This window comes from Lates calcarifer, linkage group LG3 (genome assembly GCF_001640805.2).
Source record: "Lates calcarifer isolate ASB-BC8 linkage group LG3, TLL_Latcal_v3, whole genome shotgun sequence".
Classification (NCBI taxonomy): domain Eukaryota; kingdom Metazoa; phylum Chordata; class Actinopteri; family Centropomidae; genus Lates; species Lates calcarifer.
Window position 1 is genome coordinate 22,433,531 of NC_066835.1, and position 22,468 is coordinate 22,455,998.

Below are 22,468 nucleotides of genomic sequence, written 5' to 3' on the forward strand. Positions count from 1 at the left end.
CGGTGCCTCCCTGTGGGACACAGGTAGAGATCATTGGTTATTTCTTTATCAGCTCTCTGTGACTCCATACAACATCAACACATAAGTTCACACTGAGTCTAAAGCTCTTTTCTAGAGTTCATGTTTAAAACGTATTTGACAGGATAACTGTAATCGAATCGTGAGATCAATAAAGATGCACAGCACCGATAATCACACCGGTCACATGATTACCATCGTCCAGAGCACGAGAGGATCAGAGACCTAAAAACCAAGCAGCGATGTTGGTTTGTGTGAAGGTGGCTCAGCCCTGAGGCTCAATCAGCGGCTGTAGACCAACCCGTGTGTGTGTGTGTGTGTGTGTGTGTGTGTGTGTGTAGAGCTACTCCATGTTTGATATAAAAAACACTGCTGTTTGTCACGTTGGTGCTCCTGTCTAATACTGCTAATAACACACACACACACACACACACACACACAGAGGATAATGATAATGGTGATGATAATGGTGATGGTCGCTGATGATTGCAAGAGTGTGTGTGTGTGTGTGTGTGTGTGTGTGTGTGTGGAGAAAATGGGGAACACAAGCAGACCATTAAGAGGCTAATCAACTGTCTTTTTTCTTACTAATTATACAGAGCTGTTTCAATTACACTGCGGGATCCCACAGCACGAACACACACACACACACACACACACACACACACACAGCACGAACACACACACACACACACACACACACACACACACGGACCAGCAGGTATTCACACACTTTTATCTGCAGCCTCTTCATGTGTTTTATATAAAAGCATAAAAAGTCACAAATGCTCTTTATCTCTCTCTCTCTCTCTGTTGCTGTCTTACCTCGCTCCACCGTCTCTCTCTCTCAGGCGTGGAAGCTCTTAAAACAGCCGGATGCTTTCAAACACACACACACACACACACACACACTCAGGCTGTGCGCTCCATGAGGCCCAGGAGTCTGATGAAAGTGGGTGAAATTCGTTTAACAAGTGTCTACTCGTTAATCAATTAAGTGTTAATTAAGGAGCGGAGAGGTGTCTGGGGTCCAGATAAACGCTCCACTATGGATCCACTCTGTGTCTCTCTGTTGACTTTAACCTTAATGAGATTATCAACTTTAAATCCACTCTGCCGTGTTTACGCAGCAAGGTTAAACCCACACTCCAAACGTGAAGCTTCCTTATTCACGTGCAGCGGCGTTAAACCCGGCGCTCTGCTTCTGTTTGCTCGCTTTGAATTCTATGAAGGTCCAGGAAGGTGTTTCAGTGAAAATCAGAAGGCGTTCTCCCTGCAGCTGCTGCAGCGGAGCGACGCCGGCACTGCCAGGGGAAATTAAAGAAACATTTGGATTTTCATTATGACAGTGAAACACACAACAAAGAACAGTCCTGCTGTAATGAGGAGCAAAGTCCTCAGCTCACTGAGAATCTCAGTGTTTACCTGAAGTTAACCTTCTTTAAAAGCTCCCTCAGAGCGCGGGGATATGAAGTCCTGACGCTCCTGAATGAGAAACAGAGGGCGTGCAGGTCTTTTCCTGACCTCCTATTCGTCCGTTTCTTCACCGCACTACATCATTTAATGTGTTGGTGTGAGTCCCTGTCTAAATTAAATGGGACCAGTATGAGCTCCACGATTTACCCATAGTGCACCACCAGAAACAAAAGCTTTTATCTGGCAGGTTTAGTGCCGCCCCCCCGGGAGCCGCACAGTAACAATTCACTGTTAACTTGTAAAGCGTTCGGCAGCGAGCGGCGTCCTCCACAATGACTCCTGTACAATAAAAATCAATATTTCATTAAAAGGCCCAGAATCTCTGCAAAAAGGTTCAAACATTTGGAACAAACGTGATGCCTTTAATTGCAGCCTCTGTGGCCGTCCAACCTTATAATAAGAGACGGCTGTTTAATCAGAGTTCAGTCAGAACAGACAGTTATCATCATCTGTGCTCACGCTGCAGCAGAGACGACATTAACCTTGAAAACACGACAAAAAATGCAGACAGTTTGAACTCGAAACCCTGGTCTGAAAAAGGCAAAACACAACTAATGTTTTCTGATTTTCCACCTTTGAAAAATTGTAGGATTTGAAGTGAAGCTAACTTCAGGTTGATCAGATCATCTTCACAGATGAACACCACTGTTCTGATGTTTGAAGTAAGAAGCTAATGTTAGGCTATAAACCAACTCCACCACGGTCACATGACGTCAACGTCTCCACCACTAAGCTTCCAACTGGTCATTTCATTTAGCTCTGAGCTCTTCTACAAAAGCCTTTCTTCTTAGAAAGTTAGTGAGAGTTTGAAAGAGCGTGAGTAGAAACACAACGAGGCTGTAAAGGTGGACTGGTGAGTAGATGGGTTTTCATGTTAACGTCCCCGACAACCTCTGTAGTCTCATTTAGACACTCGTTAGCAACCGCCTTTTTTAAGACACGTAAAAGCTTCAAACATCAGGAGTGGGGGATTTACTGACCCATTTTATGTCGGAGAATCAAACCTGAAAATGTCTTGAGCTTGTGTTAAAACCACAGACCTTATTTCAGACATTTAACCAGAAACACACTGACAACAGGAAGAGCTAACATGCTAACATGCTAACTGACTTCCTGGTTTTAGGATCCTGCAGCTCTGTTAACAGTGATGCATTTTAAAACTAGCACGTTAGCATGGATGTAGCCCGAGGTTCTTGTTTTTTCTCTCCCTCTTTACCTTCTTCACCTCCTCTAACAACGGGGCTCGTTTCCATAGTTACCGACCGCCGTTTCCTCTACATGGGAAACGCCTTCATAACTCTACAGTCCTCACTCACAGATAAAGAAGAATAATCACTGATAGTTAATGATTAATAGACTCATCCAGTTTGACATCTCAGTGATTTCACTGTGAACAAACAAACAAACCAACAAACAAACAAACAGCGCTCAGTGATCTGGGACGAGGTGTTGGGATGTATCATTACAGGAGAACATTATTCCTGAAGGCGTTCTGTTTCCCTCACAGTGTTTTCTGTTAATGCAGAATAGCTGAACATGACTGTAATTCACTGGAGGTGGTTGAGCTCATTACAGAGTAAATGAGGAGCCATTAGGAACAGAATAAGAAATGAAAGTCTGTCCCTCTGTGATCTCAGAGCTGCTCTCACATTATTATTCACTCTGTTTATTCTCATGTGGAATATTTGTGGTTTTTAATCAGATTATATTCAACATTAGCTCAGAAATAAACTCTTTTTTAATCTGCACCTGTCTTTCTGTTTTTCTTCTCCACCTGTCTTTCACCTCTGACCTCACTCCACCTCCTTTTGTTTCCTCTTCCTCTCAGCTCCTCCAGTTTTCTCTTCTTTGATGTTGATTTCTTTTCTTTCGTCTTGTTTTTCTCACGCTTCCTCCCTCTATCCCTCCCTCTATCCATCTATCTATCTATCTATCCATCTATCTCCATCTTCCTCTCTCTGCAGGTTCATGTTAAAGTGACATTTGTGGCTAAAATGAAAACATTTACTGTTAATAACATCAACTCCCCCCTCCCCTCCCTCCTCCTCCCCCCCCCCCCCCCCCCTCCCTCCTCCTCCCCCTCTCCCCCCCCCTGCAGAAAGCAGACCTGGCTGTGGCCGGCTTCACCATCACCTCAGAGAGAGAGAAGGTGATCGATTTCTCCAAACCCTTCATGACTCTGGGGATCAGCATCCTGTACCGAGTCCATCTGGTAATTATTTAGATTTTATTATTATAATTATTATTATTAAAAAATATTTTACCTTTGAACAGGTGTTGATTTTACACATCGGCCTGGTTCTGCAGTTTGACCCAAACCAGAACCAAACCTAGTTCTGAGTCTGGGTCGTCTGTGGTCTCTGTCTGTCCGTCTGTGATTTTACAGACGTACAGACGCCTGTAGCTCTCTCTCTCTCTCTCTCTCTCTCTCCCTCTCTCTCCCTCTCTCTCTCTCTCTCTCCCTCTCTCTTTCTCCCTCTCTCTCTCTCTCTCTCTCCCTCTCTCTCTCTCTCTCCCTCTCTCTCTCCCTCTCTCTCTCTCTCTCTCTCTCCCTCTCCCTCTCTCTCTCTCTCTCTCGCTCTGCTGCTGGAGGCAACAACCGTCCTCCGACCGCTCGGGAGAGACGGGGGTGGGGTGGGGTGGGGTTGATGGGGGGGTTAGAGGCCATGTTTCGGAGGTTTGAGTTTTACAGCCTCTGAGGGAGGATCTGTGACTCGGCCTCCCTGACTGGAATAAGAAACGTGGACTTCCTGTCTCTCCACTTCCTGCTGTGTGAAAACAGAAAGGTGACGGACGAATACCTGAGAATATGATGCAACACAAAACAATAATTCTGCAAGAAGCTTTGTGAAGCTGCTGCAGCTTCATCTTCATCTGTCCGAGTCTTTAAGATGAAAGAAGGCTTTGCCAGGAAAAATCACGTGTGTGTGTGTGTGTGTGTGTGTGTGTGTGTGTGGACGACAGGTGTGAATCTGTAGATCACTGCTTACCTGCTGGTTGGAAGGTTTTTCATTTTCAGAATAAAAGTTCAAAAGAAAACTCACACACTTTTATTTTGTAGACAAAATAACCAAACAGGAAGTGATTGTGATTGTGTGGGTAAACTGTTGCTGTCAGTGACTGTGTTTAAAGATGACACAGGTCTCAGCCAGCGGCCTGATTCATGAAAATAAATCTGATTATCTGATAATCTGGTCGGGTTCTTTAATCCTGCAGGTTCCCGACGTATCAGATATCAAACATGCAGATTCTGCAGGTTTCAGCTTCAGTCTTTGACTTTAACATTAAAACAGTTTTTGAAGTCGACCAGCTCCTCACACACAGCAGCTGAATCCACAGCTGTAATACACGTCAGGGTTAAATCTTATTTTTATTATGAATCTGTTCTCTTGACTTCAGTTCCCAGAATGCCACAGGCAACTGATTATTGGAGCTAACAGTAAATGTTAACATTTATTGATCTGTTGTCGTCAGTAACGATGTGTCACCTCCACCACCCGTCCTCCATGTTTGATCCAGTCCTCTGTCAGAACCGGATCGACTCAGTGTTTATTGGAGGATCGTTCTGACTCTCACTAACTACTACCTGGATGTGAACCTGGGCCCATAATACTGAGACTAATAGAGAATAATAGAGAGTCCAGTGAGACCCGGGTCTCCAAAGCTGCTCGTAGCTGCTTAGCTAGTTGGTTAGCCTGGATCTACTGACGAGGGTTTGATGGACAGACGGCGACATGTTGTCAGTGTTCACCTGCATCTGTTTCTGTAGTACGGTCCAGCCCCGCCCACCTCTGAACATCACCGTCACACTCTGTTCCCTGCAGCTGTAGTTGTATGGAAACGTGTATCGACACATTAAATTGCCTCGTGGACAGCCACACCAGCACACAGCAACTCTGTGACTCAGAGCAGCTCGGTAAACAATGCAGTCATGTATGGAAGTATAAGGAGCTTAATGCACATCATCAAACACACACACTCACACACACATGCACCATGTATCTAAATAGCTTGCGAGCACACTTAAAGATGGTAATCTATTTAATTGCTCAAGCTGTTGACTTATGCACACACATTAGTGAAGTGCCATCGTGTTTATCAGTGTTCTTGCCCCCCGGTGCTGAACGGTGTAAATTTATGTCTGCTGCTGCTCCCAATTCATTAGGACTCAATATATTATCACTCTGCTATTCACTGCATCTGAGGCACAGCAGTTTATTAGGGCGCGTACAAGAAGCTCTGACATCATCGGCGAGGAGATACCAGCTGGCAACGGCGTTGTTGTTGTTGTTGTTGTTACTGTTACTGTAAACAGGTGTCACTCACAGGATGTGATCAGGCTGACAGATCATTCATGCTTCAGTTATTGATCGATGAATCTGTGGTGTCTGTTAATGCTGCAGTCACATAACAAGCAGTTATTAGTTATTTTTCACGTCACCAGTTTATTCAGCTGTGTTTCTGTGAGGTGAGAACACACTGTCTTCACAGCAAACAGTGAACAAAAGTCAAGTTTTATTTATGTTGTTGGTGAAATGCACCTTGGGAGTTGTAGGATGTTTACTTCTAGAACCAGGTGCAGAGAGTTGGTAGAAATCACAGGGGAAGAAAAGTTTAAAAATTACTTTTTCAAAATGAATACTGACCCAGTTGTTGCTGTGAGATTTTATAAATCTCAGATATCAATATATTGACAATAGATGTTTGTAGAAGTATTTTTACTTTTTCATCACTACAGGCACATGTAAGGTTTGTTTTTAACTTTGAGATTTAGTGCTACTGGTCCTTTCATGTGGAGCTTCCTCTTTCTCTGGTTCACCTGAATTGATCTGCAGTGAAAACTTTAAAGCTCAGACAGCTACAGGGAAAGTGATGCTCAGCTGAAACGTCCTGATGCAGTGAACCTCATGAGGTTAGAACAGACTCTGAGGATTGTGGTCGACTGACCTCCGTCTGTTTTTCATTATGTACAAAAGTAAGAGAGATGAGGAAACGTCACCACCAGCTGAGGAAGAACACATAGTGTTTGTCTACAGATTACCTTCTGCTGTCGAGTTAAAAGACATCTACCACTGTCTTTAGACTTTGTAATGTTGTTTTTCTTCTTCTGTGTACAGTTTGAAAAGAGACTCACACAAAGCAAATGAATCGAACGAACAGAGAGAGAGAGAACAGAGTCAAACCCGTCTCTCAGCACCATGCACTGCATTTGTTGTATGTTATATTAGTATATATGGTACGAGATTTTGTGTGTGTGTGGTTGGGGGGGGGGGGGTGTTACAGCTAACCATCAGTCGGTGATGTAGCTAGCTCCCAAATCTTGGTTATATCTTGAGATATAACAATGTTTAAAGTGCCAAGGGTTCACTGATTTCATGTTTAGCACTTAGCATGTTAGCTTCAGCTGTAGCTTGCCAAAAAGCATTTAAACTAGCCTCAGCCTTCCAACAGTAGGCTAAGGCCCCTTTAACATTTTATATTTTTGTATGTGTGTTTTTGTGTTTCTGGGCTGGGCTAACTGTTTCCTCCTGCTTACGATTTCTGTGCAAAGCTAGGCTAAGTCAGGCGTTAGAGGCAGATAGAACAAAAAACACTGTTGAATGTTTTGAGAGACAGCAGGAAGAAGTTTTACGGAGTCAGAACCATGAGACTGATGGGAGTTGATTGGACGTACCTGCTGTCACCTGCCTTTAACATGTAGTAGCCTCACATCAGATAATTCTCTCAGCCTCTCGCCAACCTCGCGTGGTGTCTTTTTAAATGAGTTGATTGCCTCAATTACAGCTCCAGTCGTCTGCTTTAATTTGATCCAATCTGGGAGTTCCTTCGCTGTTTCCGCTGCCAAATCCTTTTTCCAGTCGACGGGGGGGCAGCATCGTAAACAGCAGGGAGGGGCAGTGATGAAATGGGACGGTGGAACCGTGGAACGTGAACTCACCGTCATTAACACCTTAAAAGCTTGTAACTGCAATTTACTACTTTTATCCTGTTTTTGTTGCTTTATTGCAATTGCAGGTTTCACGTGCTGAGTAAATGTGACAAGCCAGGAACAAAAAGGAAAACAATCCAGTTCCAACAGTGTAATTTTCCAAAATGCACAGCTGTCAATCTGAAAGACAGGGGTTGTGTTTCTAAGCCTGAGACTCTGACAGTTTTCTGTGGGCTGTGACTGGCAGATGGTCATTATCACAACTCAGTCCTGCCAGCTGGAGACATTAGAACTTCCACTGATGTTGCACTTGATGTTTTTCCACTTGAATTTAACGTTCAGAACTAGACCTAATCAGCAAATACACATACAGATGGATGTTTAAGGAAAACCGTGTTGTAGTAAGGTAGTTCAGTCCTCCTTGGCACTGACTCCACTGGAGCGATAAACACCAGCATCTCACAAGATAATCATTTGGTGTTTTGACGGTGGTGGAGAGTGAGGGGTGATTGATTGTTTTGCAACAACTTCCCATTCATTTTCAATGGAAAATTGATATTAATAATAATAATATGAATCATAATAATGTAAAGGATACAGTGATAATAAATGTGTAAAGTCACCAATCAAATCTAAAAGTAAAAACTCTGATTCCAGACATGTTGAATTTTAGAGAATCAGCAGAAAACGTCTAACTAACTTTACAGAAACCTTTTAAACATGAATAATCTTCATTTAAGAATAACTGTGTGTGTGTGTGTGTGTGTGTGTGTGTGTGTTTCAGGGTCGTAAACCAGGTTACTTCTCCTTCCTGGATCCCTTCTCTCCGGCTGTCTGGCTCTTCATGCTGTTGGCTTACCTCGCCGTCAGCTGTGTCCTCTTCCTCGCCGCCAGGTAACACACCTGCCTCTGTGTGTGTGTGCGATTGTTCAACACTAGATGTGTTTTCTGTCTCTTTCTTTTTCCATCTGTAATTTAGTGGCTCAGAATAACATAAAATTGACTCAGTCAGACTGTTCCAGGCTCCAGTCGAGCCTCTAAACACATATTTATGTCATTATGTTGTTTCCTTTTGTGTGTAAGGTTTGAATTTATCTCACACCTTTTCCTGTTCCTACACCAACACACATTTAACATCTCAGCGGTATGTGCACAGCCGTTTATCTGAAACCTCGTCTGTCTGAGAGTAATCACTGTTGGAGGGGAAGCTCTTTGTGATGCACGACAGGTTGAAAAGTCCAATAAAAATGCAGACTGACCAGTTTTTTAAGGCGTAAAAAAAGAAAAAACAAATCTAAAATCATGCCTTTTGTCTCCCACCCTCCCCCTCCTCCTCCCCCCTCTCCAGGCTCAGTCCCTATGAATGGTACAACCCTCACCCGTGTCTGCGGGAGCGGCGGGACGTCCTGGAGAACCAGTACACGTTGGGGAACAGTCTGTGGTTCCCGGTGGGCGGCTTCATGCAGCAGGGCTCAGAGATCATGCCCCGGGCGCTGTCCACCCGCTGCGTCAGCGGAGTCTGGTTCGTACCCGAAGCGCCATCTTCCACAGTCGTACCTCTGTCTCTCCAGGCTCGTACACTCGCCTCTGACTCGTGCACAGTGTCCATCTGTCCCGTGCACCTGCTCAATTTATCAGTGAGATGAAATTAAGCAGATGAAGTGTGGGTGTAGAGGAGAAGGTCAGATTCTGAACAAACCACGGCAACAATGGGGGAATGTGTGGAAGAAAAACATAAGCATAGTTTATTAGATTAGTAATTCATCAGTCAGAATTAAGACTGGAGGATAAAGCTGCAACCCTGAGTCCCAGAAATGATGTTTATCTGTTACTAAATGATTTCACTGAGTATGTTGTGGTGACTAATCTCTGACTGAATGAAGCTACATCTGTGACCTGAAGCTGAGTCACTGGGGGTTAGCTGAGGTGGATGGTGGGTGTACAGAGAGCAGGACTGTGGTTCGGCTTCAGGGAGAGATGGTGGCTTTGGTTCAGTATAAATATACAGTCACTGTGAACATTTTCTGTATTAAATCAGACCAGGATCCTTCCCTGAACCACAACCTGAGAGGGTCTGATCAGAACCAGGAAACTGGTTCATAAAAGTGGAGTCAGTGCAGGTGGAGGCTCGAAGATACAGAGAGAAAGAAAACACAGAATAATACAGAGTCCATGTAGAGACAATAGCAATAAGACTGCTAATAACACCAGCACATCTGAAATGTAAGAACAGCCGTCGAGCAGGATCGTGGGAACAGCAGGAGGCTTCATCACAGATCAGACTCTGCAGCTCCAGGCAGAACCAACAGAGTCAGTGTTATGGACAACAGGTACTAAATACTGAGCTTAACTGATGCATGGAGACTGACCTGACTGAACCTTAAGACATAAAGGCATAGAAACCAAAATGTAGGATGGAGCTACCCCCCACAGTGTTTCCTCTCCTCTCTGTCCATCCCTCGCTCCTCAGGAAGATTAGCTGAAGGTGAACAGATGGTGAAGTGGCCCTCATGACCAACAATGATGTTGGTTTCTCTTCCCTTTTTATTTACGCTCCTCTGCCCTGACCCTCCCCTCTCTTTTCAGCTTTTTATTTTCAGATTATAGGTACATTATGTCCCATTTAAACCCAAGTAAACGTATGTTGAATAATATGTTTTATTTAGACAGTGCTTTTAAAAGCACTCAGATGCTTGATGTAGAGAAACCATTCGTTTTGTTTTTATTTCTTCTGCCTTTAACTTCACTCTTTGGTTGAAGGTTCAGCCTTTTTTTACGTCATTTTGTTATCGCAGACTTTTATTTTACCACTTGTCATTTTTTCATTGTCACTCTCCCAAGTGTTTCCATTAGTTCAAGCAGCAGCTGCTGATGAAAACTACAGTTACTCTCCAAAACCTGTCCTCTCTCTCTCTCCTGCTTTCTTCCTTCACCTCTCCTCCCTCCCTCCCTCCCTCAGTCCCAGTGGCTGCAGTCAGACAGATGGTGGACTGATACTGGAGGGACTGGAGGGGCCATCAGCATCTTTCCTCTGACAGCTCTCAGCCTCTCCAGGCTCTTAGCCCCATAAAAACTCATGATGGCTGTGGCATAGACTGCAGCATGCTGATGTCTGTCTGTCTCTCTGTCTGTCTCTCTGTCTGTCTGTCTGCCTGTCTGTCTCTCTGCCTGTCTGTCTCTCTGTCTGTCTGTCTCTCTGTCTGTCTCTCTGTCTGTCTGTCTCTCTGTCTGTCTGTCTGTCTGTCTGTCTGTCTGTCTCTCTGTCTGTCTGTCTGTCTGTCTGTCTGTCTGTCTGTCTGTCTGTCTGTCTGTCTGTCTGTCTGGCTGTCTGTCTGTCTGGCTGTGGTGGGGCTGCACATTTACTGAAAATGAATGAGTATAAATGAAGCAGCAGCTGTAGGATGATGGACTTGTCACATGACTTGGACTCGAGTGATGAATCTGGTGACATTAGACTTGACAGAACTGGTGGCCTGACGTCAACTGTAACACCAGTGACTTGTTTAAATAAAGGTGTGCAGTGAGTCGGTCTGTCTGAGGAAGATCCTTTAGTTTAACCAGAAACATCTCTATATATCTCTATACCAGACTCCATTGACAAAAACAGGGATTTAACCAGGAGCTGCTGGAATACCACTGCCTCCATCTGTTAGTGTGTCTGTGTTACTGTGTGGTACTTTTACTGCAGTAAAGTATCTGATTACTTCTTCCACCACTGAGAGTCACACAGTAACACAGACACACTGACAGATGGAGGCAGTGGTATTCCAGCAGCTCCTGGTATAATTAGTGTATTTGTCGATGGAGTCTGGTTTCAATGTGAATATACTTGTCAGCGAGGATAATTGCTCTCTGTCTGATTTGTCAGCTTCCTCACGTCTCTCCACTTTCACCTGCCATGCTCCTCCTCTCCATCTTTCCATCTCTCTGTTTGCCTCCATCTCCCTCTCTTTCAAACGCTCCTCCCTTCCTAATTTCCCTTGCTCATCACTTCCGTCTCATTTCCTCTGCAGCGGAGGCGCCCCGCTCGTCTCAGAGTTCATCTTTAGGTTGATGATTTTTACCTAAAAGTCCTGACGTTTCCTGCAGAGCTCTCCATCTGTCTCTCTCCTGCTTTCTGCTCACAGCTCCTAATGAAAGGAAAGAAGCAGGGAAAAAAGGAGTGAGTGAGGGTTTAGAAGCTCCTCGGGCTAAATGAAGGTTAAAGCTGCTCTTCTTCTCTGGTCCTCTCAGGTGGGCGTTCACCCTCATCATCATCTCGTCCTACACGGCCAACCTGGCGGCGTTTCTCACCGTCCAGAGGATGGAGGTTCCCATCGAGTCTGCGGACGATCTGGCCGACCAAACCAACATCCAGTACGGCACCATCCACGGAGGATCCACCATGACCTTCTTCATGGTGAGACTGGGAGAGATTTTACTGTCATTCATTTCTATTGATTTTATTTATGTAAAGTATTTCTCACTGATCAGTGTCTGACAACATGATGACAGGATTCCCACAGAGACAGAGCTTCTTATTAAAGTTTAACCACAAACATCTCTATATATCTCTACCAGACTCCATTGACAAAAACAGGGATTTAACCAGGAGCTGCTGGAATACCACTGCCTCCATCTGTTAGTGTGTCTGTGTTACTGTGGGACTTTCAGTGGTGGAAGAAGTAATCAGATACTTTACATGTACCACACAACAACACAAACTAACAGGTGGAGGCAGTGGTGTTCCAGCAGCTCCTGTGTTCTGCTCAGTAAAATTCCTGTTTTTGTCAATGGAGTCTGGTAGTGATGTTTAATAAAAAGCTCTGTTTCTGTCGGATTGCACACTACTCCAAGGTAATAAATATAACAGAGAGAGAGACTGTAAAGAGCTCTAAACATAATCAGTGAGATCTGAAAATCAGCTCTTTGATTTCAACATCTGGAACCAGGAATGTTCCATTAGTATCTGGATCTCACTGGGTTTTTTCACTGCGGGGTGAATCAGTTGAAAATCCTCCACTCACTCGTGTTCATCACGAGACCACTGACTGTGACTCTCTCTCCTCTTCGGCTTCTTGTTCCTCTTCTTCCAGAACTCGCGGTACCAGACGTACCAGCGGATGTGGAACTACATGTACTCCAAGCAGCCCAGCGTGTTCGTGAAGAGCACCGAGGAGGGCATTGCCCGCGTCCTCAACTCCAAGTACGCCTTCCTGATGGAGAGCACCATGAACGAGTACTACCGCAGCCTCAACTGCAACCTCACGCAGATCGGAGGACTGCTGGACACCAAAGGATACGGCATCGGCATGCCTCTGGGTGAGCAGACCATAATATAGTGTCAGTTCAGGAGGTCAGTTAGTACGTGATGAGCAGTTTTAGTTGTAGCATGAACTCTGGTGTAAGGGCACAGGATGCCGTACTGTATGAGCTGTGATACAGACATGTTTGGGCGACTGCAGTCGACTCTTTCCGGTGTTGGATCCACCTGATGAGATGGCTGAAAATGACATTTTTTAGTTTTCAGTTTGTGTTTGTGGAGATGGATTTTTTATCCTGGAGGGTTCTGGGCAGAAGTCTTGTTTGTTTTGGTGCTTTACTGAAAACCAACACAAAGCCTGGAGGCATATTGACGCATGCTACTTATTTGTTTGTGCTGCTCACTTGCAAATTTGTGTTGGGGATAGGTTTAAAGCTTGTAACACAACTCGTACAGCTGCCTGCTGGTCTGACAAACACTGGTTTGTTGTCTGTCAGCCTCATGAACGGCCTGAAGTGATGTTCAACGAGTGTTTTCCAGACCTGAATGTTTTAATTCCTCCTGGAGAAAAAGAGGAAACACTAACCTGTCTTTGTGTGTTTTCATTGTACTGTGTTGATGTGAAGTGTAATTGTGTTTAGTCTGCTGTCACATCACATATTGTTTGTAATATATTGAGGCCGTGTTGCGGTTCGTCCATCACCTTGTGTGTCGGTTCTGTTTTAGCCGTTAACCAGGTCATATTCTTTGTGCAGCTGCTGTTCTTGGCAAATTAAATCCATCCTGATTCCAATTTGGCGTCGGTCTGCCTCTGCCGACGCCGGGCTTCACCTTGTCGTCTGCCTCAGACTTGTTTCTGTTGATAAGTGTTAGTGCATAGATTAGCATAGTTAATGGAGGGGGGGAGCAGCAGGGAGACTGAGGGAGGAAAATGAGGAGTTTTGGGGAGAGCGGCCTGTCAGTCAGCCTCCACCCGTTAAGTGATGCAAATAAAAGCAGCAGAGTCGCCCGGGTGCCCCGGTGAGGCGGTCGTCTCCCATGTTAACTGTGCTGACTGACAGTGAGTGATTAGTGTTAAAAACATGGGAAACGTGCAGCCGCTTTAAAAGTAAAGAGTCATTTTGTGTTCTGAGCTGAAAGTCCAGTTGGTCCAGAGGAACTGCTTCGTCCAGCTCCTCCTGATGGATCTTCTCCAGTTCTAAGTGAAACACTGACAAGACAAAGGTGGAGAGAGGAAAGTGAAACTATGGAAAGAACAAACCTGAAGAGTGTAAAAAGGTATTTTGAAGCTGAACTTGATCGTTCTTCTTTTGGAAACTTGTCAAATGAGGAACTTGGCTTCAAGGGTTTGAGTTATCTTTCCAAAAAAAGGCAAAAAGAAAAAAGAAAGGTGACAAATGATTCAGTCTGTATCTGTAAAATATGGAGTATCTAAGCAGTAAAAGTGTCACTGTGTCAAAGACTTCACTTATCTTTTAGCTTGAAAAACAGCCACGCACTTCCTGCTGTCTGTCACTCTGAGTCAGTGTCACATTTTAATGGAATAAAACACAGGATGAATGAAGGAGAGAGGATGAACATGAACTCGTTTAAGAAAAGAAAGATGGTGGATTTAGATAAATGTCAATAAAGTAAAAATACATCATATCTCCTGCTTCAATTCACTGAACCACAAACCTTCCCTAAACTTAACCTGAACTGTTTAACTAACGTGATCTCGTGGGATTTTGAACAAAACCCACACAACTATCAGGACATTTCATGAGTCATTTCTACACAACTTTATCTTTTCACGTGTCATTAACATCCTGTTGGTGGAGGTGGAGGTGGAGAGGTTTAAAACTGTGGCATGTGTGTTCATTGGACGGTCAGATAGCATCAGAAACCTCCTTCTCTCTCTGACGTCATGTGGCCATTTCACTGGGAGAGGATTCAGGTGTTCCTCTCTCATCCCCGTCATCTCTCATCATGTGAACATCACACTCTCTTTAAACCATATTGCGTCTCTCCCCAGAACATATTTGCTGTGGTATATTAGTAAAATCAGAGACATGCTGCTGCTGCAGAGGTCTGTGTTTAGTTTGAGCACAGAGCTCAGCTTCCTCTGCTCTCTGAACATGTCTGACTTTATCAGCACAATATTAAACAGCACACATGTTTAACAAAGCAGAGGTGAGCAGGTAAACTGTGGCTTTTACTGACTGGTTTTCTTCTTCTGTAACATCTCACACAGTTTGTCTCTTCATGTTTGGTTACACCGTACATACAGAGCAGGTCTAGACCAGACTCTTTTAAGAGGCAGAAACCTCGAGCAGAACCAGACTCAGGGTGGGAGGCCATGTAAGAACAGCTGTCGAGCAGGATTGTGGGAGCAGCAGGAGGCTTCATCACAGATCAGACTCTGCAGCTCCAGGCAGAACCACCTGCAGTAAAGGACAGGAGAAGAGGAGAGAGAGATGAAAAGCACAAAACAACATGAGAGAATGATGAAGAGAGAGGACAGAGAGAGAGAGGCACAGCCTGGATGATAATTTGGTTGAGGACATTAACAAACAGAGTCAGTGATGCAGTGATTTTAAGTCGGTGTTCAGTAATCTCACTGGCAGGACAACATGGACATTTACTAAACACTGAGCCATTGTTCTTACAGCTTTTGGTTTGTTTGAAATAAAGTCAGCAGACTCTCCTGTAGGCTTTCCCCACTTCACTTTCACTTCCACTGTTTGACAGCAGAGAAAAAGCAGCAATCATCTGAAAAAGGTCAAATCCACAGCTATGGATTTCAGTTGTGTAAACCCAACGTGTTGACCTTGGTCTTGGCTGAATCTGAGAGTAGGACAGTGACTCACTCAGCTCCTCTTCCTCCTCAGGCTCTCCGTACAGAGATGAGATCACTCTGGGGATTTTACAGCTGCAGGAGAGCAACAGGCTGGAGATCCTGAAGAGACGCTGGTGGGAGGGAGGACAGTGTCCCAAAGAGGAGGACCACCGAGCCAAAGGTGGGTGTCACTTTACCTTTCTTCACGTCAGGAGAACAAAGGCTGCGCTCTGTCCTTTCACTGTCGCACTCGTATTGATCTCCACATCTAACTCTCAGCAAGACAGTCAATGAGGCTTTTTCTTCCTTTACAGTGACAGATACTGAAGCTTCTAAGTGAAGGAATTATTTTATTATTTTTGGGTTGAGGCTTGTGTCTCATTTTGCCTCAGGTTCAAATGTTAAAATCTTAACATCAGGACAGGTGTGAGACTTGTTGCCACAGACATTATTTTCCTTATCGACTAATCTGTCGACTGTTAAATTAATTGATGTTTTTGTCCATAAAATGTCAGAAAATACAACAACGTCCATCATATTCCCAGAGCCAGAGCAACATCTTCAAACATCTCATTTGTTCAATCAACAGTCCAAAATCCCAAACTGTTTCATTTCTGATGATATGAAGTCTTTCAGTAACACCTGGAGGAAGGTTCTTCAGATCTGACACACACTTTCACCTGAACTCAAAAATAAACTGATTAGATTTTGGTCAAAGGTCAAGTTGCCTGAAAAATGACTTAAAGAAGGATTCTCTGGATTCTTGATTCATCTCCAGTTGATTGATTATCTCTGCACTGCAGTTTATGATTTAAACAATAAACATTTAATATGTTTATTGTTTAAATCCACGTCTTGTTTTTCTGCCTTTGTCTGCGTCTGTCGACTCTCCTCCTTTGGTCCTGAATTGATTCCGATGACTGAGTTTTTCCCTCAGTGTTTCCTTTATTGACCCACAAACATGTTGTTCTTTTCCTTTACTTGTTACTAGACGAGAGCGTTTGTCTTCATCGACTCTGATCATGTTTTCAGCAGTCGATCATAACAGGAGTCCTGTCTGAGTATTGATCCACTGCCCTCTGTCATCTGTTCACAGCTTTGTGTGTGTGTGTGTGTGTGTGTGTGTTACTGTATGCTCTACATGTCCTCACAAAGATAGAAAGAAACCACAAAGAAAATCCCCCAAATGAAGAGCGTTTCAGTCTGTTCTCTGAATAAATATATGTGTGGTGGTTTGAGCTCAGGTCTTACAGACGAGTCGCTAACATCTGTTATCTTCATTGATTATTCAGTAAACATGTGGAAACTAGAGGCTGCTGATCAATTATTCCTTTTCCACACTGAGGTAGGAACCTTGTTAGATAAAGGATTATCTATCTTATCTTAATAAACTGATTTATTTGTATAGAAAACAAAAGCAAAGATGAATGATGGTGGACTAGAATAACTGCTGTTTCACTGTGACTTAAACATGCAGCTATAAAGGCATCGAGCAGGATCGTGGGAGCAGCAGGAGGCTTCATCACAGTTCAGACTGATGCAATGATTTTAAGACTGTACCCTGACCTGAGACCTGAGACCTGAGACCTGAGACCTGAGACCTGGGAGGGGTCAGCACATCATCCACGTTCCCCTCAGGATGAACTTTAATATCTGACTTGTCGTGCTGTCGTGTGTGTGTTTTAGGTCTGGGCATGGAGAACATCGGCGGGATCTTTGTGGTCCTGATCTGCGGCCTCATCATCGCCGTCTTTGTGGCCATCATGGAGTTTGTGTGGTCGACGCGTCGAACCGCTGAGACGGACGAGGTAAACCTTCATCCTCCTCCTCCTCTTCTTCCTCCTCTCTCGTCCTCCTCCTCCTCCTGCCCCGCCCCCGGCCTCAACCTCAGCTCAAACACCTCAGTAGGTCGTCCGCCTGCGTGTCTGTGTGTCTGTCCAGTGTCCTCAGAATGAGCTTCATTCAAAAGTTCATTCAGAAAAATCACATTTTAACCTCCACCATTAGAATCATGTTGTTGTTGTTTGTCTTCAAACCCACAGACCCGACAGTTCTGGTGGAGTCAAACTGAATTTGAAGTAAATGTGTATAAAATGACAGTGAATGAGATGGTGTCATAAGAAACAGGTTCATGGGCTTGAAGACTTTACAGCTGAACCTGAGTCTTCCCACCCAAACCACTGAACCACTGTTTTTTTAACCCTTCATTGGCTGATTTCAGTTGATTTCTTGGCCACATGAGAACATTGCAGTGACTGCTGGAAATGTAATGTTTTGACCTGGGTCTTATTTTCCATGTTTTTGGCTGTGAGTGAGTCTGGAGTTTTGATACAACAGACTAGATACAGACAAACAAATCATAGCTTAATGTGAAAATATTGATTAGTTTGAAGAAGAAGCTTAATGTGAACCTGAGAGACTCATCACTGCAAACAGACGCATCTCTCAGCAGTCAGTCTGTTTGTGTTTGTTCATCCTCTGAACATTCACTTTGTTTCTGACTTTGATTTGCTCTTTATTTATCTGTCATTTACTGAACTTTCTACCCCCGCTGCTTTTTCTTCATAGGACAGATTATACACACACACACACACACACACACTAACATGTTTACAGATAACACTGGTTTGAGGCGGGAAGCTGCAGAGCATAGACACACACACTCAGATAAAAACACACACACACTCTCTCCCCTCATCGTGTATTTTACAGTTTCCTCTTCAAATTCAGTTGACTGTGTTTCTGTGAAGAGAAAGAGCCGTTCCTGTAGAATTAAACAGATCATGAGATAAATGTGTAGAGAATGAATAATAATAAATAACCAATGAAAACAGAGCATAGCACATTAATTACACGTATTAACAGTCGTTTTTATTGCTGATGTGATGTATTGAGTGTGTCTGTGTCTCCCAGGTGTCAGTCTGTCAGGAGATGCTGACAGAGTTTAGGAACGCCGTCTCCTGTAAGAAGAGTTCCCGCTCTCGTCGCCGCCGGCCTCTGAGCAGTGCCGGGGGCGGAGTCCTGCGCCACCCGTCCCGCCTGGCTCTGGCCGCGCCCCGCCCCATCCGTCTGGTCCGCGAGATGCGCCTCAGCAACGGCAAACTGTACAGCGGCGCCGGCCCACTAACGGGCGGGCTGGCGGGGCTGGGGGCGGGTATGGGTGGAGGCCCCGATTTGGGCCCGGGGCCACAGAGGCTCCTGGAGGACCCGCTGGGCGCTAACACCACCACCAGCACGACTCCTCCCCCTCCGCCGGGGTCGGCCCTGGTGGCTCCTCCCGCCCCGCCGCGCAGCTTCCTGCAGAGCTGCAGCCACGTGCGGATCTGCCAGGAGTGTCGGCGGATCCAGAGCCTGCGGCCGGCCACGCTCACTCCTCCCCCGCCTCCTCCGCCCTCCTCATCCTCCTCCGCCTCCTCCTGCTCCAGGATTCCGCCCTTGGTGGCGACGCCAGGTCACCACCACCGTCACAACCCCCACCACCTCCACTACCACCACGGCTCCATGTCGCTGCCCCGCCTTCCGCCACCGCCTCCCCCGCTGTCGACCGACAGAGCCGACAGTGACGGGGGCGGGGGCACGGCAAGTCCTCAGTGGGGCAAAACCAAACCGGCTCCTCCGCCCAGACCAGTGCCCCCCACCAAGACGCCGACACACCCGCCAACGGACTTACTTGGGGGGCACGACTGAGCTGAGGGACGGAGTCAGAGGGGTCGGTGAACTTTATATCTCAGCCCCAACGACACAGCTGGACCGGTCCAAACTGGCCTGTCCGCAGGGGTGGAGGGAAGAAACCATTCTGACCCGTTTGCAGGGTCTTTGACTAGAACAGCACCACCTCAGCTCCACGGATCATACCAGTGACCTCTCCACAGGGGTGGACGGATTAAACCACTCTGGCTGAACAGGAACAAAACACACGTGACACTTTGGATTAAACCAGCTGAGGTGTTCGCTGTCTGCAGAGCACGGACAAACAGGAAATGGTTGCCAAAATGGCCGCCACCCTGGGGTCTGGTTTGTCACACCCCACATTCAGTCCTCCACCTCTTGCCTCAGCCAATCATCACGCTCCGTGCCAAGCGAGGAGGACACTGAGAGACAGACTGAGTTTTACTGTTTGAATACTGAACCAGGTGTTTGTACAGAAGGACACACACACACACACACACACACAGTAGCAGAGCAGCTGTACAGTTCTCACGGTCATCTGTCAATCATTGGACGTCAGTGGAGGATGTAGCTCTTGTTGGTGTTTGTACAGACTCCTGCTGAGCGGTGCTGTGATCCACAAGGCCGCGCTGACGTCGTTCTTATTTTACATGTAGCGTCCGATTCACCAAATAAAGGACGAGGCATGACGGGGCCGACAGGGAGGAGACAAAATGAAAAACGCCAAGTTCATTCGACCATGTGACCATGAGATCAGTAACTAACCGTTTCCAGCACATAACTCCCCCTGAAAGCCACAAAGAGAACTGATTAATGAGCTGTAGCTGTTGGTAGGTGCATTACTGACGGTCGGACAGAGCCAGGCTAGCTGTTTCCCCCCGTTTCCAGTCTTTATGCTAAGCTAGGCTAACTACACCCAGACATCTCATTCTCAGAAACAGAAGAAAACAAACATATTTTTCCAAAATGCTGATCTGTTCTTTAAAAGGTTTGAACAGAGTGAACGGAGCCAGGAAGTATCTACTGCGCTGATTTTCAAAGTAAAAGTCCCCTTAAAAAATTTATTCCAGCTAACGGCTAAAGTACTGGTGCAGCTCCTAATTGGAGTTACCCCCAAACCCAGTCCAGATCAGGTTATATTCAAAGATACAGAACCAGAGCACGGCCAAGAGTTCAGGTCTGAAAAACTGCTACACACATGGACTGGAAGGGACTGTATGAAAATTATTAGGTTCGGTTCTTTGGGTCTTTATATTTTTACTATTTCTGTTTGTTGTGTTTTTGGTTGGTATTAATGTTGGTGCTGCTGTCACTTCTCATTTAGAAAGGTCACCACCAGGAAACCTGTTATTTCTTCAGATTATCAAACAGACATCTGTTTGTTCCTGCCAGCTAGCATTAGCATTAGCAACATGGCTGCCTGTTATCAGCCTAACTACTGACCAAACAACTGCAAGAATCTCAGTTAGGAATAGAAACCTTGGTCTCAGAGCTGACTGTCGGGTTTGAACCCTCTCAAGTCCAAATCCAATGTTTTTTATACAGTCCCTAACAGAAGAACATTTACAGTAGTTTTCTATATAATAAGGGAGTTTTAAAGCTGCACACACACACACACACACACACACACACACACACACATACACATTAACTTTGGAGGGTGAACTGCAAAAGAAGAAAAAACAAAATTTGTGATTGTACTTTCCTTCCTGTCTGATCTGAGTCTGACTCGTTTTCTTTATTTTTTCTTTTTCATGGGAAACTTGAGTCTCTGAGGTTTTTTTTCTTTGTTTTAAATCGATGTCATGATAATGATTCATTCACCACTTTGAGGTTTAAAGTTCAGCTGCCGGCAAACTCCCAGATCCACACACACACATCAACAAATCAGAATCGACCGATAACACAACTATTGATCGTCAGCTCCACATGTGATTGCTTTACAGTCGCCTGGTCGCAGTGTACAAAACGAAAAGGAGCCGAATATAAATCAACTCCTACACATTTTTTCAGTAACCACACACTAATGAAACATTGTTTTGTTGAAGATCAGTGCCTGTAGTTTTTGTTTTTTTATGTTTTTGCATAGAAACTGTGGAGAAGTGACGGCAGCAGCAGCCGAGGTGAAAAACACGTTTATGATAAACAAAAACGCACAGGAATGTTGATGTAAACTGTGACTTTAAATGGGTGTGAGTGTGTGTGTGTGTGTGTGTGAGAGAGAGTATGTGTGTTGTGCGTTTCATCATATCGTCAGCTGTTTATTTCATGTTTTTTCTGCTCCTTCTCTCAGATTTGTACCAGCAGTGCTCAGCTGATCAGTAGGACAGAGACGACAGATGGATATTATTCTGATGATTCTGTTGTTATCATTATTATTGATATTGACGTGTGGGGTGACTGTAGGAGGGAACCTGCCCTCTGATGTTCAATATATAGACACACGTTTGGAATAAAAAACCAAAAAAAAAAAAACAGTCAATGTGCCAAAAACAGGCTGGTTTTGTTTTTATTCACCTCGTTGTTGGTTTGTTAGTTTTTGTTTTTGAATGTTTTTGTCATTTGTTGCAGGTTTTTTGTTTGGTTTTGGAAGTTTAGAGATTGTTTGGTTGTTAATTTTATTGATTTAAACTTGTTTTTTAATCTTTTGTTTGTTTGTTTGTTTTAATCAGACTAACTCTGAGCTGTTGCAGCTTGAAATCTTCTTAAAGCTTTATTTAACACCACAGAAGAAGTCAGGAGGACTCGCTGCTGTAACACCACTGAAGAACCAACAGAGGGCGCTGTAGGCCAGAGGAAAAACAGCACAGGCAAGAAACTGAGTTTATTTGACTTTACACAGACTCCAGCTGATTTCTTTCTTAGTAAAACCTGCAACTTTTAACATTTCACCTGTGAGACACAGATTCCATTAACACTCAAGCAGAACGAATATATCACCTCTTAATAAGAATTGTTTGTTAATTTGACCTAATGAAGATGATTGAATTTGGCCCTTCAAGGCCAATTCTCACATCACAGTGAATAAGAGGCACAGATGGCACCGAGATAAACAGCTGATTTACAATCTATTAAATCCAATTACAGTCTGTAATTCAGCTTGTTTATTTTCCAAGTGAAGTCTAAACATCTGAAAACTGAATGTGGCCAATAAAACAGGAAGTGTAGACTAATGAATCATCTCAAGACAGTTCATACAACTTACTGACAAGTTTGAAATGTCAGTAATCATGTGATTCACTCTGAGCAGACACAGTTTCTCAGCAGTTTAAAATGAACACATGAAGTCATTTGTTCATTAAGGAACAAAATGTCC

The 22,468-nt window shown here is 44.6% G+C and overlaps 1 protein-coding gene across 1 annotated transcript in view; it reads left to right on the forward strand.

Annotated features, from left to right (window-relative positions):
• The window catches only part of LOC108891786 (glutamate receptor ionotropic, kainate 5), a 154,475-nt gene extending 132,848 nt beyond the window's left edge, over positions 1-21,627 (forward strand). Inside the window, exons 14-21 of the mRNA XM_018689104.2 lie at positions 3,593-3,706; positions 8,208-8,317; positions 8,772-8,945; positions 11,657-11,822; positions 12,499-12,724; positions 15,536-15,664; positions 17,170-17,291; positions 18,397-21,627. Coding sequence (XP_018544620.1) covers positions 3,593-3,706; positions 8,208-8,317; positions 8,772-8,945; positions 11,657-11,822; positions 12,499-12,724; positions 15,536-15,664; positions 17,170-17,291; positions 18,397-19,170 — 1,815 coding nt within the window. The 3' untranslated portion in view covers positions 19,171-21,627. The remainder of the gene's footprint in view (positions 1-3,592; positions 3,707-8,207; positions 8,318-8,771; positions 8,946-11,656; positions 11,823-12,498; positions 12,725-15,535; positions 15,665-17,169; positions 17,292-18,396) is intronic.
• Positions 21,628-22,468: the final 841 nt, after the last annotated feature.